This window comes from Bidens hawaiensis, unplaced genomic scaffold (assembly GCF_021521415.1).
Source record: "Bidens hawaiensis isolate Kalapana, Puna unplaced genomic scaffold, B.hawaiensis_p1.1 tig00025173_1, whole genome shotgun sequence".
NCBI lineage: Eukaryota > Viridiplantae > Streptophyta > Magnoliopsida > Asterales > Asteraceae > Bidens > Bidens hawaiensis.
The window spans coordinates 298,702-322,915 of record NW_027493999.1 but is presented as its reverse complement, the minus strand read 5'-3'; the positions used below and the strand labels follow the sequence as shown (position 1 = coordinate 322,915).

Sequence of the window (24,214 nt, the reverse complement as noted above, 5' to 3'; positions counted from 1 at the left end):
ATCTGTGGGAGGAAAATAATACCATCAACACGAGAGATATGTGTTGGGCTATGTTGAGAATAAAAGAGAATTTGATGAACTCGGTAGCCGAATAATCTCAAATAGATTCAAGTGACATTGAAGACCTGAGATATAAGGTTATCGCACTAGAGTGGAAATTAAAAAAAGATAAGGAGAAATATGCATGAATGTTTGAATTCATGATAAGGAGAAATATGCGTAATGAAGCTGATAGCATCAACATGATACAAGATGTTATGACGTTTATTATATTACTAGTTTTATCCCATGTATTACGGGGATTGTTTTATATTATTTGTTTATAATATTTATTTATTTTTTGAAATTTTATTATTTTTATTGTATGAAAGTTAATAATATACTTATGGTTCGATGATAAATTGTTTCACAAATAAATGAGATGATTCACAAAGTTATATGGGTTTGATGAGACCCAATACCCATTTATTTTTTACTATAAAATTGGTTTTTTAATAATAAATAATATATATATATATATATATATATATAATAAATCATATATTAATTTTAGTATATCCCATACTTTATATGATTACACAAAAGGAATATATCGGGTTAAATTTAAAAGAAAAATATCAAATCAAACGTATGTTTGTTAGTCTTGAGTGTAGGAGTATATGTAAGCCATTTGTCTTTGCTAGTTTTTGGTTTTATATATACAAATCAAACGTATATTTTTTTTAAATAAAACAGATTTAATTTTTAGTATATTCTCTACTTTATAGGATTTTTATATCAAATATTTGATGAGATTAATTTTTTATTTAATGAGATTTTATAACCCGTTTAAGAAACATCTGGGTTTGATAAGACCCACACCCATGAATTAGGGTCAAATGCATGAGAAACCTCCATTTAAAAATTAAGCATATCTGGTGACTCCAAGAAAAGGGGGAGTGACCACATTGCGACACATAAGATTTTTATGTTTTCGTTTATATATATTATAGATTTTATGCAATACCCTTTTAATCTTTTAAAATTTAGAATTAATCGACTTGTATTAGTTTGATTTGTTATTGTTATAATGTTAATGCTTGAATATATTAAGATTTTGAGTATTCTAATATTCTTAGTGATTGAATTAAATTGTTTCGGAACAAAGTTCATGAAAGAAAAACTTTGGAACTGACACATAATATTTTACTAAGATTTGGGGAACACGAGAACTGACACATAGCATCTGAAGAAACACGGATCTATTTCCCACTGATGGGTCCTAGATCCGATGAGTCCACAGGGTAGGATACGGTTAACTGTCAATACAATATGGACACAATTCCCAAAGTCCAATGACGCAGATCCTGCAAAACAGAACACCGTGAGCTCGTTACCTCAAGGATGAGGTGGGGGGTCTTCCCGTAACCACCCTCCGACGTGAGAATAAGTACAGTCCTGATGAGAAGCTAAAGTACTTAAGTAAATTGAGAGAGTACAGTGATTGTGAATGAATACCTCATGATGATCGAGAAGGTATTTATAGCCGAAGGGTGTGGGAAAGTAATTGGGCCAGCTGTCCCTTAAGAATATGCCTGCATAACCGTCTGGACACGTATCTCTATGTGATAGGTTCATCCTATACATTGCAAGTGCATGTATACCAACCTGGACACGTGTCTCTTTATCTTTGATTATCGGGGGAATATTGGCCATGTGCACGGTTATAACGACCTTGCCAGGTGTCATTGGCTAATTGGCCCAAAGATCATGTATTAACCAAGAAAGTATCTTGGTAAATCTTCTAAAAGGTGACAGCTGTCCCGGAGCATTACCTTGTGGCCATTTACGCGGAAGGTTGTTCCTTCTTGCGGATGACTTCTGAGGGTGCTATGATGCTTCCGCATGTGCTATGAGAGTGTTTCTTCCCCAACTGATTATGCGGATAATTTATATGTCCCGCGGGTGCCTTATGAGGGACTTCTAATTGACCAGCGGGCCTTACTTAAGGGTATTTGGGTCTTTTTGGTACCCTACCTCTATAAGTCCACCCAGTCCAGTGTTTCTTCCGTGTGAAGTATTTTATGCGGATGGAATTCTGGACTTGATATGGATTTAGGGGGTTCTGACTTTGCAAGTTGGTGGGAAATATCTTTTGTTGTTTGTGGATAATCATGAAAAAGGACAAGTTGACCACTCGCAGGCGCGTGTACAGGTGACAGGACGTTTTTGACGGCTGTTACTGTACCCGACTGTACAACTTTTTCTCTTTTTCGAATTTCTCGCGTGTCGTGGCGATATGTTACTGGCCGGTTTTTTCTTTCTCTACTGTTCATATCCCATCGCATTAATTGCGGTGAGTATAAATAGAGAGAGTTAACTTCTTTTCGAAGTTTTATTGCCTTCAAATCTTGATTACGAACTTGCTTTCTTTCTTCTATCTTTCAATCTTTCTGTTTGATTCCTTTGAACTAATCCAAACATTTTTACCAAGTGTTTTTAATGGCTCCTGCGCAATCTGAAGTTGATGAGATAGAAGTCTGTTAGGACCATGGGGAATACCAGAAGCTTATTACGATTTATGTATTCCACCAGAGTGGGGGCCGTAGTTCCCTTCTACTGGTTCTATAGCCTGCTTTCCACCTCTAGGAAAGATGGCGCTATATGCCGATTACTTTGAGCATGGGAACTTCCGTCTTCCCATCACGAAGATTTTCCAACGGGTGATTAAGGCGTTTGGGATTCACTTGTCCCAACTTCACCCGCGTGCTGTCATACGAATTCGACACTTCGAGTTCGTGTGTATAGCACACGACTTAGTTCCCCGGTTGGATCGGTTCGCTGTATTTTATAAGATGGCGAACCGAAACGGATGGTATACTTGCCACAGTGTGCCGGATAGAATTATCGGCAATATGACCGAAGAAATTTCCAAGGAATGTCAGAAAAGATTCTTCTGGATCTCCGAGGACGTAATACCGGAGGTCATGGTTCGCCGTTCTCCGAACGACGCCCTGATCGATATCGCTTAAGCCGTTCACGAGAAGCGTGACTGGTTCCACAAGTTGACCGCATCACCCACTCTGATGCGGACACTTCCCGAGGAGGCCCTTGTATGGGCGGGAATGAGCCAGTTGTGGTCTTCACCTTTCATGGAGCATGTTTTCGTTGAATTAAACGGCCGTAAGTCTTACTGTTTTTGTTTTTTCTACTTTTTTGTGTTTTTGAGGCTTTGTTGGTGACGTTTGTTGTTTGCTTTCAGGTTTTGGTTCGATGTTAAACGTGCTTGAGGATGACAAGGGCTGTGTGAGCAAAACTATACGCGATGTGAAGCATACGCCCATATTGGAGAAGACTACCCAATATTTCCTCTTTCCGGTTAAAGTGCGTGCCGAACCAGTTGTTTCGGAAGCTATCTTTGAAACAGGTGCGTACATCCTGAATCCTCCACCTCTTAACGCGCTAACTTCCGATGGGACAATCGTTACTTTAAGTGACGATTCTGCTGTCCTTGAGGAAGGAAGCTCAAATGATACTCCTGAAGTTTCATCTGTTTCTCACTTGTTGGCAGAGCTTTACCGGAAGAGGTCCCTTCGTGCATCCCAGGCAAGTGACGCGGGCACCAGTGCTGCGGATGCCGAGAAGGAACCAAAAACGAAGAAGCATCGGACGCACCGACCGGGGAAGCCATTATCACCCAACCTTTCGGAGCGTTTGGGGACAGTGAAAGGTACGTTTTACTTGCTAATTTTTGTCAACCGTTGTAATGGGATCTAACTATGGTGTTCTTATGTAGATTCGTCTATTGCTGAGCATCCGGTGATTGGTAAGTTGTCCAAGCCAACTCCGGCTATTGGGAAACAACCATCACCTCCTCCAGAGAAGGAGACGGAAAAACCAGTTTCCCCTCCTACTGAGAAAATCGAGGAAGGGTCCAACGTCCAATCGATAACTTCTGGGTCGTTGGACCATTTGTTCCAAAATGTTGAAGCCACCGGTCCACAGCAGGAAAATCCTGAAGCTACTGCAGAAGGCTTTAGAACTAATGAAGCTTTTGTGCAACCTCCTCCCCAATTTTACACTTCTTCCTCCTTTTTTTCAACGGGCGAGGGGGGTGATTTTTTCTTTGAGCCATCTGCTCATGAAGTTGGGGGAGGTTTGTCTCAAGGTGGCCCACAACAGTCTACCTTTTCTCCCGTTCGCATCGGGCCCACAAGTTCCCAATTCTTTGGGAACGTGCAATTAGGAGGAGATAATGACTTGTTCGTCCCGCCTTGGGACATTGTCAACGAGTCTCGGGTTTCTTCTTCCAAGACCTGTTTGAGTTTTGTTGAACATTGTATGCCGTCGACTGAGAAAGCGTATCAGCTTACCCGTTCCCCTGATGAATTCCATTCTGACTTAGCTTTTTCCTTGACTAACAGTCTAGCCTGTAGTCAGGAAATCTTACGGGAGTGGCGGACAATGGGCGGTAAGCTTGGTGCTGCTTCCGATGAACTGAAAGCTGCCAAAAAGGAAGCTGAGGAGCACCGCAAAGCGGCGAGTGCAGCTAGGTGGAAACAATCTGATGCTGAGGCTGCACTTGAACAAGAAAAGAAGCGAAATGCAGATGCTGCTAAGTGGTGGAAAGAGGCCTGCGAGAGGTCCAATGCCACCCTTGAAGCTTCCCGAGCAGAAAATCAAAGAAAAAGGGATGTGTTGGTGAAGGCACAGGATGAAGTGTCTCAATAAAACGCCCGGATTCAAGATCTCGAGGAAGCTTTAAGACTGCAAGGAGAACAATCTGAGATGAAAGACAAGACTATTGTCGAAATGCAGTCTGCACACGACTCTCTCTTGCAATCTCACACTGAAGCTGGTGACCGCGCCTCCGTCGAATTGCAACAACTTCGTGGCCGGGCGGAGTGCGCTGAGCAGGAGAGGCGATATTTCCTCACTCGTGGTCTTGACTCGGTAAGTTTTTCCTTGGATACTGTTTAATTTCATTGTCTACTTCTTTTTATGATGTTTAACGGGCTGCTTCAATAGGTCATCCGTCATGTTAAGAGAAGTACGGAGCTCACTGATTGCTTTGTGAACTTGATGACTTCTTCTGAAGGGGTTGGCCGGGTGAAAGGTTTTAACGAAGGGTTGACCTTTGCCCAGTCCGGACAACCTGTCGAGAGCCATCCTCTTTATGGACTTGATGTGGAGCAAGAACTTGATATGCGGCTTCAAGAGTATGATAATCTGGTCTTTCCGCTGCAACATATGCTTCCGGAATTTGCCTTGTCTGAAGATGGAGTGAAGCGGTTGCGGATATACATTGATGACGAGTCTGACGATGAGTCTGATGATGACCAATCGGGTGATAGCAAGGCGGATGATGCGGACCAGAATTCTTCGGAAGGCACGGCGCCTTAGGATCCATAGTATAGATTTATGTGTTAAAACTCACACTTGTAATTTTCTTTTCATGTTTTTGTAATCACCATTTTGGATATTAATGAAAGGAATCTTTGCAAAATATCTTTCTTCAAATTTTGGATTTGTGCAAGTTGAATGGATAGTACTGGTGACGTGACAGAGAGAAAATTTTGGGCGGGGGCTGACAAGACGTTTATTTGACAGCCTGTAACCACTTTTTCGAATCTCCCGCCTGACGTGTCCATCATCCCATGGTCCTTATTTTCTCTCTCCTCTGTTAGTCAGACGGTCGCATTAATTGCGATGAGTATAAATAGGCATTGATGTCTCATGACAAGACGTTTCTTATTACTTACAAATTTTTCCCTTCAATCAGAGAATTCTGAGAATTCTGCTCTCCTACACCTATCTTCAATACTTGATTCTCATAGCTGCTCAGAAAAGGAATTCTCCCACCATTAGTGAAGTTGGATGTGATATTAAAGAAAAAGACTTCGAGGATGTTAACAACATATATGGCTTTCCGCTGGACTGGGAAGCCGAACGTCCGGCAAAGGGGGCCATCGCGACTGCGCCACCTCCGAAGAAGATGGCGGTATATCTTGACCATTTTACCATGGGTAACTTCCGATTGCCCGTGACGAAATTCGCAAGGTCTGTTCTGAAGAAGTACAGACTCCATTTATCCCAAGTTTACCCGTTTGGGATGCTACGAATTTGTCACTTCGAATTTTGTTACCAATCCCACAATTATGAACCGTCCGTTAACATGTTTGCCATTTTCTACAAAATGACCTATCGTGATGGGTGGTACGGTTTTGCTACCGCTGGAAAGGGTCCGATTGGTTTCGAATGGATCTGGAGTATTCATGGATGGAAATCCAAGTTCTTTTGGATTCGGGAAGATGTCGTTCCTTTTTCCATGACAAAACGGAAACCGGAAGACGCAGCGCACGAAATTTCCGTTATTGAATATGAGGGACACAAGTGGTTTGACACATTGACCAGCACGCCAACGCCCATGCGTCCCATTCACGAAGGGGCGATGGTTCATGCCCGGATGAGTCTTTTGTGGCCGTTTCCTACCTTGGAACCATATTACGAGAATTCCGATGGGAGTAAGTGTTTACTTGTCGTTTGACACAGGTTCCTAGTATTCCTTCTTTGACATTTTACTTTTTTAGGTGAAGGTACGGTCTTCTCTACGCTTGTGAACACGAGAGGAGGCATGATGGTTCGCCGTCTTATCACTCAGCGTGACGTACCCTTTCTGGAGCGTACACAAAGTAATTTTGTCTTTTCCACAACCCTTACGCCGGAGCCTCTTGGGCTATGTACACCCAAGGTGAGGAATTTGTCAAAAAATGCGAAGGTAACTTTCAACCCCGCCCTGTAACCGCCGTTACCTCAAGCGGAGGGATAGTTCTTCTTTCATCCAGCGAGGAGTCATCACTCTGTGAGGGGGAGTTACCGATTGGTTCTGCTAACCTTCCACTTTCCTCTATAGGTTTGACCCGTAAACTAGATTTGAAGTCCGTCACCGGTCCGTCCGCAGGTGAGGAGGGTGGTCCTCAATCTGTTGAGGGTGAACCTCAGGCTGTGGAGGTAGGTGTCTCCAAGGCTGCTGGGAAACGGAAGGCACGAGCTTCCGATGCTGAGCCCAAGAAGAAGAAAAAGAAGAAGGCCAGGGTTGAGGTCCCGGCTCTGGGTGCTCGTCTTCGGGAGCTTGCTGCCCATGACGTTTCGAAAGGTAAAACTTGACCTCTTATTATTATTTCTTAATCCCTTGCTTCCGGGTAACTTAAAGGTTTTTATTTCAGGTCCGAAGGATTCTGCTGCTACTGAACTCCCGATTCCACCCACTTCACCAATTAACACTGTTCAAGAGCCGATTGGTTTATCGGACTTTTCTCCTATTAAGAATAAAGAAATTGGTGAAGCTGGACAATTTCACACATCTCCACCTCATCATGAGCATATCTTTGGAGATCAGGGTGGAGTAGGTGTGTTTAAACGCGGGGGACACGCTTCCTCTTCTCAAGTGGGTGAGGACACTGCTCCGTATCATCCTCTATGGATGTTACGGCGGAACTCAGTACTAAGCAATGCGGATGTCTGTCAGGAATATCTCGACGAGAGTCTTCCACCTGCAGAGAAGGAAAGACAACGTCGACGCATCTGCCAAGAACTGTTCGACTCCAACTCTTATCATGTGGCGAACGCTGTGTCTACCAACCAGGAACTTCGCCGGGATTGGCTAGCTTTGAATGACGAGTTGGAGGAGACTGAGCGGAACCTGCTTGGGGCCAAGAAAGAAGCTCTTAAGGTGCTGAATGACGCCCAAGATAGTTATCGGGCTGCAGAGGTGGTGAGGGCCGCACAACTTACTGCTGAGGAAGCTAAGACTGCTCTTCAGAAATAACTGGATGAACAAGCTGAGCTTATCAAGACCCTTCAAGCCAACTCAGTGGCTAAAGATCAACGCTTGTCCGACGTTAATGCTAAGAGTCGAGGCCAAGCTCTGGAATGTGCTGGTCATAAAATGGAACTCCTTCGAGCTCAGGCGGACAAAAAATGGCTTCTATCGACAGCAATCCCCAAGGTATCAAATGTCTTTAATGATTGGTTTGGGTTTCGTATGTGTTTACATATGTATGTTTGTCTTTACCAGGTTATTACTGACGTTCGTAACAGTGACGATCTCGGGAATTGTGTTGCGATACTCCTCCGTGCCTCCGAGCATGCGGGCCGACAAATGGGCTTTGAGGAGGGGTATAAGTTTGGTTGCGAGGGGCTGTCTCCCGAAGAATATGTATTGGCCGGCAAAGACACGGTGTCCATCCTTGAGGAGAAAACCAATGAGTTTGATACTCTGAAGTTTTCCCTTTTTGACCATATATCAGAACTCGCAGACGAGGATGATGCCATCGAGCAACTAAAGGAATTGCTGGATCTTGAAGAGGAAGACGATGAAGAAGCCGAAGACACTACGGAAGGCGAGAATGCTGCCCCGTTGATGTATATGTACTTTTCTTTGTAAATTTTTGCTTTCTATAATCTCCTTTGATCCAAAATAAGAAGTCTTTGTTTCTTCCGGTACATTTTGTCTTATGTATTATAATATAAGTGCTTATCCGAAACTTCGGTTTTGTCAATAAAAGATTACATCTTACAATAACATGAAAGTAACTGGACACTCTATATTCGCTGGACGGGAGAAGTTATGGATAAGCACTAAAAATATTAGGGAAATTACATAACTTGCTAATCTATGCGGGCACGCAGGCCTAAAAAGTAAGAGATGAACAAAACTGCTATATATATCATTTCTTTAATTGTGCTGCGTTCCAAGTTTGAGGGACCTCAGTCCCATCTAACTTCTCCAACTTATAGGCACCTTTTGCTAGTACTTGTTTGATTTTGTAAGGTCTTTGGGGCTAGTTTGCCTAGAGGCTCTCGGCCGGAAGCATCATTGTTGCGGAAGACAAAGTCTCCCGCATCAAACTTGCAACTTTGGACTCGCGAGTTGTAATATTTTTCGGGTTGTCGCTTATAATTGTGCTCGCGAATCAATGCTAGCTCTCTTCTTTCTTCCAACAGATCCAAATTCATCCTGAGTTCATGGTCGTTGTCATCAATCAGCAGAACTCTCGCGAATGGAATCCCGATTTATGCGAGGATCATGGCTTCGGTTCCGTATGTCAGGCTAAAGGGTGTGTCCAAATTGCTGGAGTTCTTTTGGGTGCGAAAAGCCCAAAGTACATGAGGCAGTTCATCCACCCATCCTGTTCGTTTCGTCCCTAGTCTTGCCTTAATCCCTTCTTTGATAGTTCTGTTGGTCCTCTCGACTTGACCATTTTCTTGTGGATGAGCAACAGACGTAAAAGTTTGAATGACTTGGAGTTCTTTCAACCATGCTTACAATCCACTATCAGCAAATTGGGTCCCACTGTCACTTACCAATTCTTGCGGGAGACCGAACCGGAAAATGATAAATTCCCAAAGGAATTTTTTCACGCTTGAAGCCGTGATTAATGCGACTGGTTTGGCTTCCACCCACTAGGTGAAGTATTCAATGGCCACTATTAGGAACTTGACCCGTCCCGGGGCTTCTGGGAAAGGTCCGATAATGTCAATAGCCCACTTCTGAAACGGTCAGGCAGAAGTTACTGGAATCAGTTCGTTCTTTGGACGCAGGGTGTTGGGGGCATGGCGCTGGCACGAATCACACTTTCTGATTTCTTGGACAGCATGTAAGTGCATGCCGGGCCAATAATACCCTGCGTTCATGATTTTTGCAACCGTCATTCTTGGTCCTGCGTGTAATCCGCAAATGCCTTCATGGATTTCTCTGATTAGGTAATTTGCGTCTTCCGCGTCTACACAGCGCAAGAGTGGACCAAGAAATGATCTCCGGTATAAGATACCATCAGTCAACTGGTAATTCAAAACTTTGTGCTTAATTTTCCGAGCCTCAGCCTTTCCTGCTGGAAGTGCTCCGGAGGATAAGTAAGCTATAATATGTGACATCCAAGACTCGACACCAGTTTTAATTACCAGGACTTGATTTTGTGGAACAGATGGATGGTCTAGAACTTCTACACGAATATCTTTGGCAAAATGCTCAAAATTCGTTAAAGCTAGCTTGCTAAGAGCGTCTGCCGACTTGTTCTCGCTCCTCTTAATGTGAAAAATGTTGAAGGAGGAACACTGACGAATCAAGACCCGTTCTTGTGACAAATAAGAAGCCATGACATCGTTTTTAGTTTCGTATGTTCCGTTTATTTGTCCCGCAATTAGCATAGAATTCACCCGAGCCTCTAAATGTTTCACCCTAAGCTTTCTTGCTATCCGCAGTCCCGCCAGGAAGGCTTCGTATTCCGCCTCATTGTTGGTACTCTTAAAGTCCAACTTGATGGAATACGTAAATTCATGCCCCTCCGGGTTGATTAACCTTAAGCCTGCACCTGACCCTTCACTGCTGGAAGCTCCTTCTGTGAACAATGACCAAACTTGCCCTTGTTCCGGAGGTGCTTGGGGTTGTTGTTCAATTAGGCATTCTTGTTCTTTGTACTGTGGGACTTCCCTAACGAAGTCTGCGAGTACCTGCCCCTTAATCGCTGGTCTCGGCTTATATTCAATCGAGTGTTTACCCAATTCGATAGCCCACTTTGCCAGTCGTCCATACAGCTCGGGTTTACTCAACACATTCTTGAGTTTGTATCCGGTTAATACATTGATGGGGTGGCCCTGGAAATATATGCGGAGCCGTTTGGCGGCATAAACTAACGCCAAAATCAACTTTTCCAACGTTGAATATCTTGTTTCCGGATCCGATAGCGTTCTACTGACATAGTAAATTGGTGTTTGAACATTTTTCCTATCCGTCAGTAAGACCGCCCCCACGGCAATGTCGGATGCCGATAGATATAGTGTTAATGGTTCACCCGCGTGAGGAGCAGTTAGCGTGGGTAACTCCATTAAACACTTCTTGACTTCCTGGAATGCTTGTTAGGCTTCCGGAGTCCATCTGAACTGCGCCTTCTTGAGGCAATTCCTTAATGTTGAAATGAACGGGAAAGATTACCAGCGTGGTTTGCCAGAAACCTGATTAATGCTACTAATCTGCCATTGAGTGTTTGAACTTGTTTGAGAGATTTGGGGGATAGCATGCGGGCTATTGCTTGAACCTTGTCTGGGTTCGCTTTAAAACCCGTGGCTGTAACAATTACCCCGAGGAACTTCCCTTCCTCCATCCCAAAGGAGCACTTTGCTTGGTTAAGTTTCATGTTGATACTTCTCAGTGTTTCAAAAGTTTCCTCAATATCCCTCAACATTTGATCCTCTTCATTGCTCTTGATTACCAAATCGTCTATATAGACTTCGAGGTTCCAACTTATTTGTCCTTGGAAGGCCTGATCCATCAGTCGCTGGTAAGTGGCTCCCGCATTCTTTAACCCGAAAGGCATCATTCTGTAACAGAATGTTCCTTAATCAGTGCGGAATGCTGTCTTGTCTTCGTCACCAGCTGCCATATGGATTTGGTGATACCCCTTGTAGGCATCGAGGAAGCACTTGAATTTGAATGGGGCTACAACATCTTCTTTCAATTTGATCTCCGGAAGTGGGTAACAATCTTTCGGACATGCTTTGTTTAAATCTTTATAATCTATACACATTCTCCACGTTCCGTTGCTTTTTGGGACGATCACTGGGTTGGCTACCCATGTTTGGTATTTAATTTCTCTTATAATCCCAGCATGAAGAAGATCTTGTACTTGTTCATTCATGGCCTTCGTTTGTTCTGGGCCCATTTTCCTCTTCTTCTGCACAATTGGGGCGATTAATGGGTTCACCTTCAACTTGTTTTCTGAAATGTTTCGCGGGACACCGGTCATATCTGCGGGCTGCCATGCAAAAATGTCGATGTTTTTGATCAATAGCTGCTTTAGAAAGGTTCGGACGATTTCAGAGATGGATGGGCCAATTATTACGGTTTGGTCCGGAAACTTTTTATTGAGGATCCATTTCTCTGGCTCAGTCCTCTGAGCCTGTCTTGGGACCTTGCTTGGTCTTGAGCTTTCGGTTGTAAAACAATTCCGATTTACGTGAATTATCGCCACACCAGTGCGAGACGGAACTCCTACTGCACCATGTGCTGTGGACGGGTGGGCATTAAAATCTCCAATCGCCTCTCGTCCCAAAATAATGTCATGCTTAGAAGTTGCAGGTAAGACAAAAAATTCTACTTCTTCAGTTCTCGAACGTACTTCGTCGCTTAATGTGATCGGGAAAGAGATAACACTGCGCGGGTGCATTATCTCTCCTCCGAAACAGAGACATGGGCATGAATTGGCTGTAGACTTTCTTTGTCCTCATCGTCCAACTGTTCGAAATACTGTTCGTACATAATGTCAGACGTACTACTTGTGTCGAAGAATACATATTGTGACCGGTAGTGACCAAATTCAGCAGTAATTATCAGTGGGTTTTTATTACACGGACCACCTTTGATCAGAGGAAAGATCACAGGTTCACTCTTCCATTCTTCGTCCTTATAGTCCCTCCTTTTTCCTTTACCTGAATGCCCCCCTTGAATCATGTGGACATTCAGATCCTTGATTTGCCTTTTAGCTGGGCCCTGGTTATCCTTTGTGGGAGGTTTGCCAGTCCCTGCTCGTACGCCTTTAACCAAATGTTCGAGTTTACCATTTTTATCCGCTGCTTCAATTTCTGTTCGGAGGGTCACACACTCATTCGTGTTATGCCCCACATCATTATGATATGAGCAATGTTTTTTAGTATCAAGAAATGACTTCCTTGGTATCGGTTGTGGTTTCTGGAAAGTCAGATTTTCAGTAGTGAGGATTTATGATCGAGTCTTTGATAGCTAAGTCCAACTGTTGGTGGAACGAGCTGAAAAATTACGTTTACCCTTGTTGCCGATCAAAGATCTTGCATCAAAAGGTTTAGATGTCTCCGCACTTGGCTGAAGTCTTGACCATATTGGTCCCTTAGCTTGTTTGTTTGGTCTCGGAGTTTGAAACTCGACCCTTAGGGACTGCTTTTGACTGCCAGAACTAAAAGTTTTTTCAGTTCTTGCAAAAAACTTTGATGCCTTCATGATTTCATCCCATGACTCCGACATTCCGTCCCTATCTGTTAAGGTACGGATCAAGGCATCGCTGTGGACGTTCTTACAAAATGCTCCGCGCAGCATATCTTCACTTACTACTCCGATATTAAGGTTCTCGTTAGTAAAACGAGTAATGAAGTCCTCAATAGACTCATTATTTCGCCTTGTAACATCTAATACTTCCGAAGGGTCACGAGTATGTTTCTTTTGTTGACTGAAATGTTGGGAGAATTTTTCTATGAAATCATTCCAGCTTTTGATTTGTCCAGCAGGCAGTTTCTCAAACCATTCTCTCACGGCTCTCGTGAGTGTGAGTGCGAACATGTGGCACCAGTACGGAAGAGTCCAACCACTGACTCCCCCGACTGCCACAAATCTCAACAAGTGGTCGCTAGGGTCTGTCATTCCATTATATGTTCCAACAGATGTTGGAATTTTCGCGTTTACTGAAAATGAAGCTTGTGCGATACTTGGAATAAATTTCGATTTTTGTGCAAAAGACTCCAGACGATACGGTTTTGAAAAATCATGCTCAGCACTGCTGTGATATTCCGCATGGCGGACAACTGGTCCCGGGAAGCTAGTCCCTCCGTAAGAAGGAAGACGATTGTCCCCACTATAAAAACTACCATCCGGTCGAAAAGATGAGTCGTACCCGTCCAGTTCGTCCTCATAGGATGGTACCCGCATATCTATGCGGGGACGAGAATGCAACCTTCGGGTTTCGCTCATGTTGGGTCACTAATCCTAGACTAATTCCCAATATTTTTAGTGCTTATCCAGAACTTCAACCGTCCAGCGAATATAGAGTGTCCAGTTACTTTCATGTTATTATAAGATGTAATCTTTTATTGACAAAACCGAAGTTCCGGATAAGCACTTATATTATAATACATAAGACAAAGTGTACCGGAAGAAACAAAGACTTCTTATTTTAGATCAAAGGAGATTACAGAAACATAAAGCAAAAATTTACAAAGAAAAGTACATATACATCTACGGGGCAGAATTCTCGCCTTCCGCAGTGTCTTCGTCTTCTTCATCGTCTTCCTCTTCAAGATCCAGCAATTCCTTTAGTTGCTCGATGGCATCATCCTTGTCTGCGAGTTCTGATATATGGTTAGAAAGGGAAAACTTCAGAGTATCAAACTCCTTGGTTTTCTCCTCAAGGATGGACACCGTGTCTTTGCCGGCCAATACATATTCTTCGGGAGACAGCCCCTCGCAACCAAACTTATACCCCTCCTCAAAGCCCATTTGTCGGCTCGCCTGCTCGGAGGCACGGAGGAGTATCGCAACACAATTCCCGAGATCGTCACTGTTACGAACGTCAGTAATAACCTGGTAAAGACAAACATTCATATGTAAACACATACGAAACCCAAACCAATCATTATAGACATTTGATACCTTGGGGATTGCTGTCGATATAAGCCATTTTTTGTCCGCCTGAGCTCGGAGGAGTTCCATTTTATGACCAGCACATTCCAGAGCTTGGTCTCGACTCTTAGCATTAAGGTCGGACAAGCGTTGATCTTTAGCCATTGAGTTGGCTTGAAGGGTCTTGATAAGCTCAGCTTGTTCGTCCAGTTGTTTGTAAAGAGCAGTCTTAGCTTCCTCAGCAGCAAGTTGTGCGTCCCTCGCCACCTCCGCAGCCCGATGACTATCTTGGGCGTCAGTCAGCGCCTTAGGAGCTTCTTTCTTGGCCCCAAGCAGGTTCCGCTCAGTCTCCTCCAACTCTTCATTCATAGCTAGCCAATCCCGGCGAAGTTCTTGGTTGGTAGACACAGCGTTCGCCACATGATATGAGTTAGAGTAGAATAGTTATTGGCAGATGCGGCGACGTTGTTTTTCCTTCTCTGCAGGAGAAAGACTCTCGTCGAGATATTCCTAACAGACATCCGCATTTCTCAGTACTGAGTTCCGCCGTAACGTCCATCGAGGATGATACAGAGCACTGTCCTCACCCACTTGAGAGGTGGAAGCGTGTCCCCCCGCATTTTTAAACACACCTACTCCACCCTGATCTCCAAAGATATGCTCATGATGAGGTGGAGATGTGTGAAATTGTCCAGCTTCACCAATTTCTTTATTCTTAATAGGAGAAGAGTCCGACAAATCAATCGGCTCTTGAACAGTGTTAATTGGTGAAGTGGGTAGAGTCGGGAGTTCAGTAGCAGCAGAATCCTTCGGACCTGAAATAAAAACCTTCAAGTTACACGGAAGTAAGGGATTAAGAAATAATAATAAGAGGTCAAGTTTTACCTTTCGAAACGTCATGGGCAGCAAGCTCCCGAAGACGAGCACCCAGAGCCGGGACCTCAACCCTGGCCTTTTTCTTTTTCTTCTTCTTGGGCTCAGCATCGGAAGCTCGTGCCTTCCGTTTCCCAGCAGCCTTGGAGACACCTACCTCCACAGCCTGAGGTTCACCCTCAACGGAATGAGGACCACCCTCCTCACCTGCGGACGGATCGATGATGGTCTTCAAATCTTGTTTACGGGTAAAACCTAATGACGAAAGTGGAAGGTTAGCAGCACCAATCGATAACTCCCCCTCACAGAGTGATGACTCCTCGCTGGATGAAAGAAGAACTATCACTCCGCTTGAGGTAACGACGGTTACAGGGCGGGGTTGGAAAATACCTTTGCATTTTTTGACAAATTCCTCACCTTGGGCGTGCATAGCCTCAGAGACAATAGGCTCCGCCGTAGGGGTTGTGGAAAATACAAAATTACTTTGCGTACGCTCCAGAAAGGGTACGTCACGCTGAGTGATAAGACGGCGAACCATCATGCCTCCTCTCGTTTCCACAAGCGTAGAGAATACTGTACCTTCACCTACAAAAGAAAAATGTCAAAGAAGGAATACTAGGAACCTGTGTCAAACGACAAGTAAACACTTACTCCCAACGGAATTCTCGTAATATGGTTCCAAGGTAGGAAACGTCCACAAACGACTCATCCGGGCATGAACCATCACCCCTTCGTGAATGGGACGCATGGGCGTTGGCGTGCTGGTCAATGTGTCAAACCACTTGTGTCCCTCATATTCAATAACGGAAATTTCGGGCGCTGCGTCTTCCGGTTTCCGTTTTGTCATGGAAAAAGGAATGACATCTTCCCGAATCCAAAAGAACTTGGATTTCCATCCATGAATACTCCGGATCCATTTCGAAACCAATCGGACCCTTTCCAGTGGTAGCAAAACCGTACAACCCATCACGATAGGTCATTTTGTAGAAAATGGAAAACATGTTAACGGACGGTTCATAATTGTGGGATTGGAAACAGAATTCGAAGTGTCGAATTCGTAGCATCCCAAACGGGTGAACTTGGGATAAATGGAGTCTGTACTTCTTCAGAGAAGACCTTACGAATTTCGTCACGGGCAATCGGAAGTTACCTGTGGTAAAATGGTCAAGATATACCGCCATCTTCTTCGGAGGTGGCGCAGTCGAGATGGCCCCCTTTGCCGGAAGTTCGGCTTCCCAGTCCGGCGGAAAGCCATATATGTTCTTAACACCCTCGAAGTCTTTTTCTTTAATATCACATCCAACTTCACTAATGGTGGGAGAATTCCTTTTCTGAGCAGCCATGAGAATCAAGTATTGAAGACATGTGTAGGAGAGCAGAATTCTCTGATTGAAGGGAAAAATTTGTAAGTAATAAGAATGGTTGGAGACTGACGGGTGGTCCATGGGACAACCCTTAATTGATTTAAAACCGCAATAATCATAATTTGAATTTGTTTATTTTGTGGAATTAGATAACTACGGTATGATTAGTGAATTGTAGGCTCAAATGAGGTTCTGGGGCTATTATGGAGTATATCGAGGCAACCGATTGAGTCGAAGACGCGAGAGAGGTCAAATGAAGTGAAAATGGGAAGGCAAGGTCAAAGTCAACCGTGGCCCACGGTCACCACCGTGAGCCACGGTCCAATATTGAAGAAACAACAGAGGCCACCGTAACGTGGCACCCTGTTTCACCGTGAAGACCACCGTGCCCACGGTTCAACCGTGGGCCAAGGTCCAGCTGAAGATGAAATACACCGTGACTCATGGTGTGAACCGTGGGCCACGGTTCATGTCGTAACTGCTATTTTATTTTCTTATTTCAATCGGTTTTTGGCTAGACTTTTCATTATCTTTCATTCTAAACAAGCAAGAGAAGAATTTTGGAGATTGAGAACAAGACTTTGATGATTATAATCAATCATTCGGGTTTATTATTCATTCGATTTCTTAATGGATGTGATGTTTAATCAAACTATGAGTAAGGGTTTCAATTGATTACTTGTTATTCGTTTATGTTATTTATGGGATAGTGTATTGATTCTATGATTAAATTACTATGGTGATTATGATATTGATTAGTAATTGTTAATATATTGTAAATCCATGTTCATGATTATCCGTTCTCGGTGCCATAGGCAATCGGGATTTAGTATAAGAGAATTAGGGTTATCTATATAAAACTGATTATTGAGTGACAACCTTGCGTTTTCATAATTCAAGTACTTAGTCCTCTTTTATCATTGCCAAACGCATTTTCATGAACTATGTTTATGTAGTTCATCCCTCAAGTACACATAACTGTATCACTATTGAAAACCTGAAATCGGGAGAGAGCATTCTTTCTTATATTGTTTAAAGCTCGTTTATTGTTTTAGTTATTGTCGTTAATCAAAACCAAACAACCAACTAATTGAAGTTAATTTTTGCATTTAGTTTAATATAGTTTAATTATAAAACTACTTAGTAATATACTTTCCACAAACTCCCTGTGTTCGATACCCGCTTACCGCTATCTAACTAGTTGTATTCGGTTTATTTTTTGAGTGAGTCTTCGACCTCACGTCAAATTTTGGCGCCGTTGCCGGGGAGTAGTGCGCAACATGTGTTAATTAGTAGTTTTGTTTGTTATTTTCAGTTTTACGCTGGTTGTGTTAGTGTGCAGGTACCTACAGGTGTATGCATTCTAGAAGATCCAACAAGTCATCACCACTAGTATTCAATTCCGAAATTTACAGAACATTTCGAAGAAACCGAGTTCTACTTAGAGAGAAAAAGCTCCTGGGTTCTCCAACCACATCAAATAGCAACATGGATTCACCAGTTCCCACTTCGGGTCAACCTGTTCCGACCACACCTCCACCAAATCCACCTCCACCAATCACTACTAATATACAAACAACATCAAGTGAACTTCAACCACCACCCACAACTGAACCCATCAATGCTCAATTCACCTATGCAACATCATCCACATTGCCACCTATTACCAACCTTTTCCCACCTTTGGTGCGTCGTCATCATCTCAACAATATCAACCACCACCACCCTTTCAACAATCACAATCAAACTACCAATACCAACCCTAACAGTTATGCAACATTCAAGATCACAAGGTGAGGGATATGGATATGAGTTTGACAATGAATTCGAGGGGTATGAAGTGGAAGGTTACTACACGGGAGGTGATGGAAGTCAAAGGGTAAATCCTGGAAATTTGGCCTATGGTCAATGGCAACATCCAGAATCGGTGCAAGGGTTTAATAGACAAACACCACCGGTTGTTCAACAACCGCCTCAACAACAACCGGTAATTGTCAAACAAAACGTGCAACCACCACCGATTCAAAAACAAGCTCAACAACAACCACCGGTTGTTGTGAATCAACAAATTCCGCCACCAATTATTCAACAACCGCAAGGGCAACCTCAAGATCCACAATTTCAACCATAAATGCCCCAACCACAGTTTCAAAAACAGTTTGCGCAACCAAGGCCCGTTTATAGGCAAATGGGTCAACCAAGGGTACCCATGGGTGTACCAAGAAGGCACGCAAGAGAGATGGTTAGGGGGATTGAAGCCCATTTCCGACCCATAATTACTAATAATCCGTCTCCGGTGGTTATACCTCTTAATAATCAAGGGAGGACATTTGAAGTAAGAACAAATTCACTTCAAAGTCTTCCGAAGTATAAAGGTCTAACAACGGAGGAACCTTACTTCCACTTGGAGGCATATGACTCCATTTGCAACACAATTGGGGGTCAAGGTTTTACATCGGATGAAGTGAAGTTGGTGCTATTTCAGTTTTCGTTGGAAGACAAGGGAAAGAGATGGTTTTACACTTTGCCTTCCGCTTCTGTTTATACTTTGGCCGAAATGCAACAAAGATTTTTAGAAGAATTTTACACGGCCCAAAAAACCAATGATGCGAGAAGAAGTTTGAGAACCTTCCAATAACAATCGGGGGAAATGTTTCATGAAGCATTCGAGAGGTTTAACATGATGATTAAAAATTGTCTTCATCATGGTATTGCTTTATGGGAGTTGTTGAATGCATTTCATGAATGGTTGAGTATGGAGGATGAACAGGATTTGCAGTCGATCACTAACGGTACATTTGGTACCAATTATGAACAAGACGATTCGGCATATTTGGAACAAATGGCTGTTACTTCAAAGAGAAAGGCCCAAACCGGTAGAAGAGCGAGACCGGCGATTGGTAGACCGCAATTACAAGCCGTGGAATAAGGAAATGTACAAACCACTAATCAAGTCATCGATGTTTGTACAAATTGCAACAAGTTGGGTCATGCAACGGAGGTATGTACGGTTGGTCAAGCGCCGGTGGAAGAGGTAAATGCACTCCAAGGGGGAGGTGGTAGGAATTACAATATGAACTCCAACACCTACCACCCCGGGTTAAGAAATCACCCGAATTTTCGTTATGCAAATCCGGCCACTCAATCTAACCCGAACATTCAAGGAAGTCAAAGTAATTATGTCCCTCGCCAACAATATAATAACCAAGGTAATTATCATGGCGGGAATAATCAAGGATTTCAAGGTTAAGGGGGTGGCGGTCAAAGAAGGGTCAACAGGTCAAAGTTCATCGAGTGGTAATGAGGTTATGGACATGTTGAAGTTAATGCAACAAGACATGCAATGAAGAAATCAACTGGATGAGGCGCGAATGCAAAAGGATGAAGTAAGAGATAAGGCCATCCAATCTTTGACCACACAAATGGGTCAACTCGCAACTGAAGTGTCCGAGTTGAAGAAGAATAAAGGTCAATTGCCAAGCAACACAAAGGTAAATTCTTCTCATAACTCTTCTCGTAATGTTCCTATTAACCACGTTAGTGTTTTAAGAAGTGGTAAAGAATATAAAAAAGATTTATCACCGGGTGTGGTTGATGGGGAAGTTGAGGATATTACAGGTAATGAAAGCGATGATGAAATTGTAACAAATAAACCCACTAAACATGTCACTTTTGAAAAACCGTTACAAACTCCGGGTCAAACTTCAAATTTAAACGATAAAAATAAGGAAGTGAAACCAAATGCGGTTCCATTTCCCTCGGCTTTACTTGACCCGGGTAAGAAAAACATCATTTCTAGAAGGGGTCCTCAAAAAGAAGAGATGTGGGAAGTTTTTAAGCAAGTAAAGGTAAATTTACCTTTTCTTAAGGCAATAAAGCAAGTGCCCGCGTATGCTAAGTTTTTAAAAGATCTATGCACTCAAAAGAGGCAACAAAAAGTGCCTAAACGAGTGGATTTAACTGAGCGGATAAGTGCGGTTTTAAAAGGAGATCTTCCTCCTAAGCTTCAAGATCCGGGAACGCCCTTAATTAATAATCAAGTAGGCGATTTTCAAATGTCTAGGGCGTTACTAGATCTTGGGGCCGGAGTAAGCATTCTCCCGGGGGGTTTATATGACCAATATGACTTTGGTCCTTTAAAACGTGTTGAGACCATGATCGTATTGGCGGATTTGTCTCATAAACTTCCGCGTGGAATAGTGCGAGATGTTATTGTGAAAGTGGAGGATTTTTACTATCCTGTGGACTTTTTGGTGTTAGACTATTCTGTGGGTGACCCAAGTCAACAACAAAATGTTATCTTAGGTCGACCATTTTTGAACACTGCTCATGCAATCATTGATTGCAGATTTGGTACCGTTGACATGGCGTTTGGTAATCGTAAAATGCGTCTTAATGTTTTTACTAACGTTTCTAATTCTTTGAGTGGTGAAGAATGTTTTATGGCAGATTTGGTGGACCATTGTATTCCTCATGAATATGATGAAGATTGTGTAGAAGCTTGTATTTGTGATGATTCTGAACAGGTACATGTCTGTGCTATGATGATGGAAGAACAAAAACAGGATGTCTTAGCTATTTAAGAGGGAAGGCCACCATGGACACATCAATTTGAGAATTTGCCAACGGAGATCAATTCGGACACAAAGCCGTCTTTGGAGTGTCCACCAAAGGTTGAATTGAAGGAACTCCCAAGTCACTTGAAGTATGCGTTTTTAGGGGATAATGAAACTCTTCCGATTATCATTGCTTCTAACTTGGTAAAAGTGTTGGAGCACATAAGGCTACTATTGGATGGACGTTGGCGGATTTAAACGGTATTAGTTCTTCCATTGTTATGCATAAAATAATTACTGATGAGGAGGCTAAACCCACAAGGGAGACTCAAAGAAGGTTGAACCCGAATTTGCGGGAAGTGGTGAAAAAGGAGGTTATCAAATGGTTGGATGTGGGGATCGTTTATCCCATTTCAGACAGTGCATGGGTGAGCCCCAAACAGGTAGTGCCCAAGAAATCCGGCATCCAGGTAATAAAAGGTGATAATGGTGAACAAATCGCCACCCGACCGGTAACCGGGTGGCGAGTGTGCATCGATTATAGAAAATTAAATAATGCAACCTCAAAAGACCATTTTCCACTACCATTCATTGACCAAATAGTTGAAAAACTTTCGGGTCAAAAATATTATTGTTTTTTGGATGGATATTCGGGTTACAATCAAATTGCAATTCATCCCGATGACCAACATAAGACCACTTTCACATGTCCATATGGTACTTTTGCCTTTAGGCGAATGCCATTTGGATTGTGTAATGCCCCGGCTACTTTTCAAAGATGCATGATGAGCATTTTTTCTGACATGGTCGGGGATTCACTTGAAGTTTTTATGGACGATTTTTCTATTTTTGTCTCAACATTCGAGTCGTGTCTCGTTGATTTAGAAAAAGTATTAAAACGATGTGTTGAGACAAACTTGGTGTTGAGTTGGGAAAAAAGTCATCTCATGGTGCAAGAGGGCATTGTGTTGGGTCATGTGGTTTCAAGTAGGGGAATGGAAGTTGACCAAGCTAAAATAAAAGTAATTTCATCTTTACCACCCCCGAAAAATGTCAAAGGGGTGGGTGAGATCGTTTTTGGGACATGCCGGATTTTATAGGAGATTCATTAAAGGTTTTAGTGCAATTTCAAAACCTTTATGTAATCTCTTATTGAAGGATGTCCCCTTTGAGTTTACTGATGAATGTTTGCAAGCTTTTGACAGTTTGAAGGAGAAGTTGATACAAGCACCCATTCTACAATCACCGGATTGGTCAAGCCCGTTTGAGATCATGTGTGATGCTAGTGATAAAACGTTTGGAGCGGTATTGGGTCAACGAGTAGAGAAGAAGCCAGTGGTAATATACTATGCAAGCAAAACTCTATCCAAGTCGCAATTAAATTACACCACTACAGAAAAAGAGTTACTTGCGGTGGTGTACGCCTTGGATAAATTTTGGTCATATATTTTGGGAAGTAAAGTTGTGGTGTACTCGGATCATAGTGTGGTCAGGTATTTGATGGAAAAGAAAGACGCAAAACCACTTTTGATTCGATGGGTGTTATTGTTGCAAGAATTCGATCTTAAAATCCGGGACAAGAAAGGTTGTGAGAATGTAGTGGCGGATCACTTGTCTTGGATTCCACTTGAATGTGTCGATGACCCGATGGAGATAAACGAACGGTTTCCCGATGAACAATTGTTAGCCATGTCAACCGCCCCGTAGTATGCCCACTTTGTGAACTATTTAGCAACGGGGTCTATTCCTAGTCATTGGGTGAAGAAAAGAAGACAATGGTTCATGGCCCAAGTGAAACAATATATTTGGGAAGAACCGGACTTGTTCAAAATTGGTTCGGATCAAATGATAAGGAGGTGTATTCCCGATTCTGAGGTACGGGAGATTTTGACTCATGCACATGCATCGGCGTGTGGGGGTCATTTTAGCGGTCAAAAGACGGGTTACCGGGTGCTTCAATGTGGGTTTTATTGGCCCACAATTTTTAAAGATGCAAGTGAATATGCCCGACATTGTTTGAATTGCCAAAAGTTGGGTAGTATCTCGAAACGGGATGAAATGCCAATGTAACCGATTTTGGTGTTAGAGATTTTCGATGTATGGGGAATTGACTTTATGGGTCCATTTCCCAACTCGAATGGATTTTTATATATATTGGTTGCGGTTGACTATGTGTCTAAGTGGGTAGAAGCGGTAGCAACAAGAACAAATGATCATTCGGTAGTTTGTAAATTCGTCCAATCAAACATTTTTGCTCGGTTTGGTATCTCGCGGGTTATTATTAGTGATTGTGGATCACATTTCAAGAATTTCAACTTCGAGAAGCTTCTAAAAAGGTACAATGTGAATCACCGAATTGCTACTCCTTATCATCCACAAACAAGTGGACAAGTTTAAATGTCCAATCGCCAAATCAAAGAAATCTTAATGAAGACGATGCGGGTCGATAGAAAGGATTGGTCTTCTAAGCTGAATGATGCATTGTGGGCGTATCGGACCGCCTACAAAACTCCTATTGGCACAACTCCTTATCGGTTAGTTTATGGAAAAGGGTGTCACTTACCAATGGAGTTGGCACATAGGGCGTTTTGGGCGATTAAGAACGTGAATGCGGATTATAAGGAAGCGGATGAATTGAGAAAGTTGAAATTGAATGAGATCGAGGAAATCTGGGATGAAGCATATGAATGTGCTTCCGCATACAAAGACAAATTAAAGAAAGTCCATGATGCAAAGTTGAGAAAACGGACTTTTGAAGTGGGTCAAAAGGTGTGGTAGTATAATTCAAGGCTAAAGTTATTTCCAGGGAAGTTAAAGAGCAAATGGATGGACCCATATGTCATCACAAAAGTGGGGCAATTTGATGATGTAGAGTTAGAAGATGTACAAGAGCAAACAAAACAAGTGGTGAACGGTCAAAGACTTAAACCTTACTTGGAAGGAAAGGACATCAATATGCTTGATGTGGACCGGGTGAGTTACTTGTTACGCTCACCGGATGAGGAAGCGAATTAAGAGGC

The 24,214-nt window shown here is 42.9% G+C and overlaps 1 protein-coding gene across 1 annotated transcript; it reads right to left on the bottom strand.

Annotated features, from left to right (window-relative positions):
* Positions 1-9,540: 9,540 nt before the first annotated feature.
* Positions 9,541-10,866, bottom strand: LOC143570904 (uncharacterized). The gene is made up of 2 exons (XM_077056425.1): positions 10,492-10,866; positions 9,541-10,284 (listed from the first exon to the last, which is right to left on the bottom strand). The coding sequence occupies exons 1-2, from the start codon at positions 10,864-10,866 to the stop codon at positions 9,541-9,543; spliced, it is 1,119 nt and encodes a 372-aa protein (XP_076912540.1).
* Positions 10,867-24,214: the final 13,348 nt, after the last annotated feature.

Excerpts from the sequence above, each read along its gene's own strand:
- LOC143570904 (XM_077056425.1), bottom strand. The coding sequence starts at position 10,866 with ATGGAGTTACCCACGCTAACTGCTCCTCACGCGGGTGAACCATTAACA. Across the intron at positions 10,285-10,491 it reads GACCAGCGATTAAGGGGCAG|AGTACCAACAATGAGGCGGA; the intron begins GTACTCGCAGAC and ends TTGGACTTTAAG.